This window comes from Limulus polyphemus, unplaced genomic scaffold (genome assembly GCF_000517525.1).
Source record: "Limulus polyphemus unplaced genomic scaffold, Limulus_polyphemus-2.1.2 Scaffold4523, whole genome shotgun sequence".
NCBI lineage: Eukaryota > Metazoa > Arthropoda > Merostomata > Xiphosura > Limulidae > Limulus > Limulus polyphemus.
Window position 1 is genome coordinate 60,479 of NW_013670133.1, and position 10,656 is coordinate 71,134.

The 10,656-nt window shown below is 36.6% G+C and overlaps 1 protein-coding gene across 1 annotated transcript in view; it reads right to left on the reverse strand.

Annotated features, from left to right (window-relative positions):
* Nucleotides 1–10,448, reverse strand: part of LOC111088827 (latrophilin Cirl-like) — a gene marked incomplete at its 5' end in the record, with an annotated part of 56,859 nt that extends 46,411 nt beyond the window's left edge. Inside the window, one exon of the mRNA XM_022399909.1 lies at nucleotides 10,253–10,448. Within this exon, the coding sequence (XP_022255617.1) occupies nucleotides 10,253–10,448 (196 nt within the window). The remainder of the gene's footprint in view (nucleotides 1–10,252) is intronic.
* Between the last annotated feature and the right edge of the window lie 208 nt (nucleotides 10,449–10,656).

Here is a 10,656-nt window from a genome sequence, read left to right on the forward strand (position 1 = left end):
TCTGTTATAAGGAGCTGAGCAACACTAAAGATCCGTGGCTAAGGTGTTGAAAAAACCTAAAGTTTCTGTTATAAGGAGCTGAGCAACACTAAAGATCCGTGGCTAAGGGGTTGAGAAAACCTAAAGTTTCTGTTATAAGGAGCTCAGTAAGAGTAAAGATTCGTGACTAAGGAGTTGAGAAAACCTAAAGTTTCTGTTATAAGGAGCTGAGCAACACTAAAGATCCATGACCAAGGGGGTTGAAAAAACCTAAAGTTTCTGTTTCTTTGTTATTAGGCACAAAGCTACACAAAGGGCTATCTGTGCTCTGCCCACCACGGGTATCGAAACCCGGTTTATAGCGTTGTAAGTCCGCAGACATTCCGCTGTGCCACTGGTGGATGAACTAATCGTCTTACGAATAATTTATTTGAATGTTATATCTCCTAAAATGTTGAAAACATGATTATTAATAAATTACAAATACAGTAAAAAAAAAGCGATAACAAGTAATAAGCGTTACATGCTACAATATTTTAAATAAACTAATAATCATTATTCATTTTAAAAAATTAACTTACTGCAGTAAAAAAAAAAGTACAACATTTGATAATTTCCAATACTCAAATTCAAGTCGAAAAAAATCAATATGGATATAAAAGTTCCGACATAAAGAGCCACCTGGTGTTATTTATGATCAACTTTATTTTTTTTTTGGAAATAAATTGTCCATCCTTATGCTATCGTGACCGGCTTGGTTTATTTGCTGATATGTTTGTCCATCATACCAAACAATTGATCAACAGTTAAAAATGAGCATTCATTAAAAGAAAAAGTTGAAAAATGTATAATTGTAGTTAAAATTAAGGCTTTTGATTGGGACGAGTTTCAGGTGTTTTTGTGTAACTTGCAAGGTGTTGCTAACTTTCTCACGCTCTATTGGGTTCTGTCGGTGGAAATAATTAATCGAATTACATGGAACTTATTTTAAGTTTCCAAAATAGTGTCTAGTTTCTGCGTGAAAAATTATACAAATTTAATTTAGTATTTCTGTCTGTTTTTTGTTACCCACCACCAGTATTAAAACCTGATTTTTTTAGCATTATAAGCCGTCAAACTTAACATTCGACCAGCAGGGGGCTCTCCGTGTTCTGACGTTGATAAAAATTAATGCTATTCGGCACAGAGCAAATAATTATACCGGCGAGACCAGGGAACCTGCGATGAAGAACAATGACTTTATAGCAAGAATTAAATGTTCATTAGCGAGACGTACAACAACAATAAACCTCAGAACATCACGCAGTGTGAAGCACATGAAGGGTTTTAATAAGATTAGAGTGCACATGGAAATAACACGTATAAATATTTATTACTGGAGTACAGGAAGAGAAGAGGGGGGAAGACTCTTTTCATTGTTTTTGTTTTTTTGTTTTGTTTTGTTTTGAATTTCGCGAGAAGCTACTCGAGGAATATCTGCGCTAGCCGTCCCTAATTAGAAGTTATAGACTAGAGGTAAGGCAGCTAGTCAAGAGCACCCACCGCCAACTCTTGGGATGTTCTTTTACCAACGAAAAGTGCGATCGACCGTTACATTATAACTCCCCCCCACGGCTGAAAGGGAGAGCATGTTCGGTGATGGGATTCGAACTCGAGACCCGCAGTTTACGAGTCGAACGCCTTAACCACGAGGAAGGTGACACCACTACAACAACTGTGGGCAAAATGTCTATGGTCACGAAAGGTGACAGCCCGGAGTGAAGGGGCCACTTTTATACTTGAAAAGGTGACAGCCCGGATTGAAGGGGTATTTTATACTTGAAAAGGGGACAGCCCGAATTGTAGAGGTATTTTGTACTTCAAAAGGTGACAGCCCGGATTGAAGGGGTATTTTATACTTGAAAAGTGACAGCCCGAATTGAAGGGGTATTTTATACTTGAAAAGGTGACATCCCGGATTGAAGTGGGTACTTTTATACTTGAAAAGGTGACATCCCGGATTGAAGTGAGTACTTTTATACTTGAAAAGGTGACAGCCCGGATTGAAGGGGTATTTTATACTTCAAAAGGTGACATCCCGGATTGAAGTGGGTACTTTTATACTTGAAAAGGTGACAGCCCGGATTGAAGTGGGTACTTTTTATACTTGAAAATGTGACAGCCCGGATTGAAGGGGTATTTTATACTTGAAAAGGTGACATCCCGGATTGAAGTGGGTACTTTTATACTTGAAAAGGTGACATCCCGGATTGAAGGGGTATTTTATACTTCAAAAGGTAACATCCCGGATTGAAGGGGTATTTTATACTTCAAAAGGTGACATCCCGGATTGAAGGGGCTACTTTTATATTTCAGCTCAAGCCTATGTAATAATTCAATCCTTTTATTTTCGGAGGTGTTTAACTTGATCTCAATCTCCAAATATTCGACGCTGACTCTTTGTAGGATAAGTTAATTAATAGATATATCTATTTAGCTTATATGCATGTGGAGCTAGTCCTAACACGCATCTTCATGACTAATATGATCTACAGGTTTTTTTCGAAGTGTTTTTAGAATACCATATTTTAAAGGGGAATTACAAATGTCTAAAATAATACCTATAATATTAATAATAATTAATCCTCTTTCATGAATTAATAAAATATGCATGAGCACCTATTTGTTTAGTTACAATTTTAAAAGTGAATTATGCAATTTATAAACGATCCCCCTATGTTTGATAGTGCTATAATAAGTGATGTTGTTCGAATCAAACTAAACACAGTAAGGATTTATGTCCGTATACTGTACATAAATATACATAAAACATGGCCTCCAAGCATTTTATAAGTTAGTTTTAAAATTACTTCTGAATAGGGGAAAATTACTTACCCCGTGAAAATTATAGCTTCATAAAACAGTTTTGTTTTGTTTTCTCTGAGTGAACATTCAAACAAAAGAAATCATACTGAAATGTAGGATAATATATTGTCGAAACGGTTCTCCTAACGTCAGTGACAGAAATTCATTATTTTTGCAGTCTCTAGCCCTTACTGCGAAAGGAGCTTATTGTTAGCTGAAAATTAAAAGGTTTCGTGTTCAAGGCTTTGTAATATTAAAAAAAAAAAAGTGAAAGATAAGGATAAGCACGTGACCTTCTGAGCACGATCAGGTTTGACGTTTTGATTTATTAACCTCTCACAAAGTTCAGAGATTACTAAAATTTCCCATTAGTGAAGTATGATCGTTCAAGGCTCTAGCTGGGTTTGCAAAATTTTATAGCTACATAAATGTTTATCAGAGAAGTAAGTAGCTTTGATATATTTCCCACATATATCTTGTGTGTGTGTGTATCTGTTTCACAAGCATAAAGGTATGGAATACAAAAATACATTTTAGTATTTTCAACTTGAACGTCACTTTATGCGACATGAGTCTAACACTTAGATACAGTCATTCCTAATAGGCCCGGCATTGCCAGGTGGTTAAGGCACTCGACTCGCAATCTGAGGGTCGCGGGTTCGAATCCCTGTCACACCAAACATGCTCGCCCTTTCAGCCGTGGGGGCATTATAATGTGACGGTCAATCCCACTATTCGTTGGTAAAAGAGTAGCCCGAGAGTTAGCGGTGGGTGGTGATGACTAGCTGCCTTCCCTCTAGTCTTACACTGCTAAATTAGGGACGGCTAGCGCAGATAGCCCTCGTGTAGCTTTGCGCGAAATTTAAAACAAACCGTTATCAGGGCCAATGTCCATGAAGGTAATACATAGCATTTCGTGTTTCCGTTACCATTTCACATTATTTGGTCAATGCGCAAACAGTTCATTGGTAATTTCACAAGAGTGCATGTTACATAAAAAACATCGATATTTCAATCAAGTATACTGGAGGTGTAAATGGGTGAAATTCTGCTTTTATGTAAGTAAGGACTTCATAATTGTTGTTATAATGTGCGGCAGTATTGGCGTGAGGTGTTTCTTGGCTATTTTATTATCTTATCTATTAGACGTAAACAGGAATTCAAATAACCCGCAAGTCGGCATGTGAGCTAAAATAAAAAATGCGGACTGATTCTGTTCACGTGATGTAACAAACACGCACTTGCTTGCAGAGGGCGTAACTGTTACAGTTCGAATTTAATTGCCTCCCCCCAGTGGCACAGAAGATTTTCTGCAGACTTACAACGCTAGAATCCGGGTTTCGATACCCGTGGTGGGCAGAGCACAGATAGCTCATTGTGTAGCTTTGTGCTTAATTATAAACAAATCGAATTTAATTGTAGTATCCGTTTCTCTCTTACCTAGTCTGACTAAAAATACGACTAGGTGTGAACATGAGATAACTCAGAGTGACCTCTGACCTGTCTAAATTTCTTAGTCTGTCTACTGACGTAAGTGAAAATATAGGTCAGTAAGACGAAGTTCTCTCAACAAAATATCAGTTTTTAGTTAAAAGTGGCTGAAAGTTTGGCTATGAATGATGAGCGACTGAAATGCGGTGTTCACTTTGCCACTATTATTTACAATAAGCATTTCAAACTAGCGGATATAAATAAGTGGTCATTTGAAAGTACAAAAGAGTTTCAATCATCTTAATTTAGCAAAACTTAAAAATATTTCTGCTCATCAGAAGATTGCTAGTGCTATTTAGTCACAGAAAATGACTCCCAATTGGTGGCAAAAATTATCCATGGAAAAGCTAACTCCAGCTTGGAGGCAAAAACCATCCATGGAAAAGCCAACTCTCAATTCGAGGCAAAAAACATCCATGAAAAGCTAACTCCAATTTCGAGGCAAAACTATCCATAGAAAAGCTAACTCTAACTCTAACAGATGGGGTGATTTCAAAGATACAATTAATGCTGACGTGGCATAGTTGTCTCTTCTAATGGATTCAGATGGAGTGATTGCAAAACACAATCAATGCTGACGTGGCAGAGTTGTCTCTTTTAATGGATTTAGATGGAGTGATTGCAAAGACATAATCAATGCTGACGTGGCATAGTTGTATCTTCTAATGGATTCAGATGGAGTGATTGCAAATACACAATCAATGCTGACATGACAGTTATCTCTTCTAATGGATTCAGATGGAGTGATTGCAAAGACACAATCAATGCTGACGTGACAGTTATCTCTTCTAATGGATTCAGATGGAGTGATTGCAAAAAGACAATCAATGCTGACGTGGCAGAGTTGTCTCTTCTAATGGATTCAGATGGAATGATTGCAAAGACACAATCAATGCTGATATGGCAGAGTTGTCTTTTCTAATGGATTCAGATGGAGTAACTGCAAAGACACAATCAATGCTGACGTGGCAGAATTGTCTCTTCTAATGGATTCAGGTGGAGTGATCGCAAAGACACAATCAATGCTGACGTGGCAGAGTTGTCTCTTCTAATGGATTCAGATGCAGTGATTGCAAAAACACAATCAATGCTGATATGGCAGAGTTTTCTCTTCTAATGAATTCGGGTAGAATATTTGGGGTCAAAAGAAATTTTTTCTGAGACGCAACTAATGTGTCGCAAATGAGCTAGCAGTGTGGCACAAAAACGATGTACTTTTTATATGGTCGTTTGAAAAATATTAGTTACAATTAAATACGTTAGAAAAACAATTTCTGCGTGATAATAAATTAAAAATTCAATCGAAAGCCATTTTTCTTACAACTCTCTGTTTTTCGGCACTTATGTGAGTGGGTTTATGTTCACTGCTAAGAGTTTTTGTTATGTTTTGTCGCGTTTTTGGTAACTACGGGTGTGCTTTAGAGGAACAGGTTTGGGAACCACCGACCTAAAATTAAGTATGAATATATTTGAAACATTGTTGAAACCCCAATTTCGTTAATAAAAGCATTTTTTAGGTCACTTTGTTTTTCATTTTTGAGCCAGATCTACATTCTTGGCCAAAATATTTGCATACTGTTCTATTTCGATGCTATTGTCTACATGCATAGTGAAGTTATTGGGTAAATGCCCGAGTAGTAATAGAGACGGTAGCGTATGATCGGAAAAACATGTACAAGTTGTTAGTTGTTATGCTGGTCTGTATAAATCCAAAATTAAGTTTTTTTTGTTTGTTTCCCATAGTCTTTGCGGACCGTTGAGCCGATGGCAGATCTTGCTCTGCCATCGTTTCTAAAGCTGTTTCTTACGTCAAGGATGCAACCCATTTGACAGCCTTCCCTCTTTGAAAGGACGAGCATGTTCGGTGTGACGGGGATTCGAACCCGCGACCCTCAGATTGCGAGTCGAACGCCTTATCCACCTGGTCATGCCGGAAAATTAAGAGTAACAAATATTTTTATTTCTTGCGTTTGAAGTTCACATAGTCTTGGCCAAAATGTTGCATATTTTGTAACAAATAAGATCATTATTATTAAGATGGAATAGAAATACACTTAGTACTGTCAAACTGAGAAATACATGTTATATTAAACATCTACAGGCTCTATTGACATCATGAACAATTTATTAGAACAGCAAACAATTTTATCAGACACCTGTAGAAAGATGTTTAATTCAGCATTTCACCTATCACAACAAATCCTTACCAAAAATATATAATGATAAGATATAACATCAAAATATTATAAATAGCATCTGTAACCTTATATCAGTTCATATTAAACATTCAGTACTTGGTTGGTTCTTCTCCTACTCTAATAACTCCGCAAGGTACTGGCATACTGTCGATGAGGTTATTGATGTAATCCACCGTGATTTTATCTCAACGTATCACTAGAAGGTGCTGAAAATCAGCTAAAGTATCTGGTTTTGTGTGGTGGTTAGCAATTTTCTGAGTCTTTTCTGTCCAACAGTTCTTAATGGGATTACGATCTGGAGACTTTGCTGGTCATGGCAATCTTGTAATGTCCTCCTGGTCGAGATAATCCTGTACAATACGCAGTGTGGGCAGTCGCATTGCCATCTTGGAAAACAATATTGCCAAACCTTGTCCTAGCATATGGCAGAAATAGTGTCTCCATGTGGTGCTGTAGGAGGCGTCATTGACGTTTTCCTGGAGGATGTGAAGAGCAGTTTTTTCACCATGATGAATAGCTGCCCAAACATGTACTGCACCACCTTCTGTGTGTTTCCTGTGGGAAAGATACTCTTCCCTCATGTGTTATCTAGGAATACAACGAACACGAACCCTACCATAAGTTTTAATAAGCCGAAAACATAACTCATTTGAAAATATAGCATGTTGCTAGTGTCCTAGGTGTAAGTTGTCATTCTGTCTTGCTCAAGTAACACGGTGATGGCAGTGAATTCTGGTTAATATCAGTTTGCAGATAGCCCTTCTTCCAAAATAACCATGTTTGATCAGTCTTCTGTTCTTCTGGGTACCCTGGAATGAATCTGTTCACGCCATTCCTGTCTTCAGGTATTGCAAGACTTCTTTCGTCGCTAACCTGATCAAAACAGTCATCTCGGGCAGTAATCTTTCGGTGCCTACCAGTAGATTTTCCTGGAACAAAGTTTCTTGTAGTTCGATGATGTTTCAAGATTCTGGATACAGTACACTGGGAGTACCCTACCGTTCTGGGAATGTCCGTTCGCTTCATATTATTTCTGGACGGTCGAACAATTTGACGTCTTATAACTTCTGGCACGTGACGAGGCATGACTGCATACCAAGTACAGAGAAATGGTCAGAACAAAGCGTTGATCTGTTTCGAAAAAGATCATACCAAAAGCACACCCTTGTATACAAAACAGGTGTCTATGTGTATTTTGATGAACAAATGCTCAAAACAACTTATACAGACCAGAATAACAACTCGTACATGTTTGTCCGATCATACGCTACCTTCTCTGTTACTACTCGGGTATTTATTCAGTAACACTTCCATGCATGTAGACAATAACATCAATACAGAACATTACGCAAGTAATTTGGCCAAGACTGTATGTCATGCTGTGTTGTAGCTTACAGAGTGCATAATTCTTCTCGTGCTTCATGGTATGCGCAAGTTTTACTGACGTCACCCCAGTGCAAATTACAACGTTAAGCGTCCCTTATGTGACGTCATTTTAGTGTCTACTGACTGACTGACAGACAACAAAAAAAATAAGTAACCCCCTCCAGACGGCCTTTGGTCCCCTTTCGGGGAAATTAAAATATGAATGTTAAACAACCTACTGAAAGATAGATGTTAGAATTATTACAATATGGATGTTAAACTAATTACTGAAAGATAGATGTTAGAATTATTACAATATGGATGTTAAACTAATTACTGAAACATAGATGATAAAACTAACTATTGAAACATGAATATTAAACTAACTATTAAACCATGAATGTTATAGCGGATAATGTTCGTTTTAGGTTGTTATGTGAATGAGTTTTCTGTATATTTTAGAAAGTTCGAGTGAAATTGAAAGTTGAAGACAGTAACGAAGTGGAAGGTTACATGATTTTAAGTTAAATAATGGACAAAGTTTAATTAGATTTATTAGAATCAAACCTACACACGGGAACAATGTTTATTTAGTTTCTTAGATATAAAACCTACACACGTGAACAACGTTTAACTAGTTTGTTAGAATCAAATTGTACATGCTTAATTCGTATTTTTAACCACAATTATGCACACAAGAAGAATAGCTAATATATTTTGCTAGAATCAAAATTGTACACATATAAATCAGAACTGTACACATGTGGACAATGTTTAATTTTTTTGTTAAAATTGTTTGTTTGTATGCATGCATGTTTGTAGGTAAACACAAAGCTACATAAGGGGCTATTTGTGCCCTGCCCATCACGGGTATCAAACACCGGATTTTAGCGTTATAAACCAAGCATACTTACCGCTGTGCCACTGGGGGGGGGGGTCTTGTTAGTATTAAAACTCTACATACATTGAGAGTATTTGATTTGTTTCGAATTAGGATTGAAAGTTCGCCCACGTGGACAACATATTACAAATTATACGCAACGTGTGATTAAAGTTCCAACTTAGTACGATTTGAAAATACAGTATCGGTTTAGTTACTCATAGTGGAGACCAAACCTTTTCCAACGCTTATTAAGAATACACTTGGAAAGTAGATTACAACATCCAGCCTTGAAACAGTCATTTGTACAAAGGACTACGCACAATAATAGTAAAACTAACCCATTCAGACACATAGATATCACATCACAGTGAAATCTTAGTTGTTATTTTTGAAACAATGTCAATTATAGTCCCCCGGTGAGATAGCGGTAATTTTATGAACTTTCAACGCTAAAATTCGGGGTTCGATTCCCTGTGGTGGACATAGCAAATAACCCAATGTGGCTTTGTTTTAAAATAAACAAACGAATGTACCTTGCACTATTAAAGGGCTTAATGACAGGTTACAAATTATTAAGCCCTTAGTTTAGAGGTCACTGATTGAAGTGTGTTATTTTTCAATGTTGTAATTTGTATATTTTACGTCAATAAAAATAATAAAAACCCTACTGTTACCCATACATTTTTCTATTGCCTATGATGCTCTACAATGTATATAAAAAAGACAATAAATATTTCGTATATAGGGTATGGCTTAATAAAGGTCTAAGGTTCGAGACCTCAATATACCAGTGAACACGTCATACACTGTCAACTGTGGGCACCTTATAAAAATGATACTGAATCCGACTATTCGATTAAGAGTGGCAGTGTGAGCGGTAGGTGTTGCCGATTGGTTGCCTTCTCCTGATTACCAGACTAAAATTAGGAGCAGCTGTGCCTGAGCCTTAAGATCTCTGATTTGGTTGTTTAGCCCTTATGTCGCATACAGTGTCATTCCGGTTGAGATTATTAAATGCTAAAATACTAGCTAAGTAGAAAATATATCACGTCATTAGCAGAATGTTTCTTACTTTTCTTTAATAGTCTGGAATGTTTCTTACTTTTCTTTAATAGTCTGGAATGTTTCTTACTTTTCTTTAATAGTCTGGAGTGTTTCTTACTTTTCTTTGATAGTCTGAAATGTTTCTTACTTTTCTTTAATAGGCTGGAATGTTTCTTACTTTTCTATAATAATCTGGAATGTTTCTTACTTTTCTTTAATAGTCTGGAATGTTTCTTACTTTTCTTTAATAGTCTGGGATGTTTCTTACTTTCCTTTAATAATCTTAGATGTTTCTTACTTTTCTTTAATAGTCTGGAGTGTTTCTTACTTTTCTTTAATAGTCTGAAATGTTTCTTACTTTTCTTAAATAAGCTGGATTGTTTCTTACTTTTCTTTAATAATCTGGAATGTTTCTTACTTTTCTTTAATAGTCTGGAATGTTTCTTACTTTTCTTTAATAGTCTGGTACGAAGACGGTAGATAAGCGCAGTTGACGCTCCAATCTAGAGAACCATGTTCATTACAGATGGTAATACTGAAGCGTCCATAGTTTGCTCGGATCAGATGAATCAGTTGTCCTGTTTCACAAGAGATGTTCAGATATGAACCCTCGCATGCGTACGCTGTGAGGTAATGGCGATGATCTGAAAAAAAAACAACAACAACAAAAAGCAAACGACTGGAAATGGATATGTCATTTCATTCGTCCTTTATCTAACTAGAGATCTATTTTTATTACAGCCATTTTGATGTTTTATTTAGGTTCTGTATGAAGGAGGAAAATAAGTGCGTTTTTAGTACTTTAATGTGTACCGGTTTAATGGTGATTTTCAAGTAGTATTTTTATCGGTA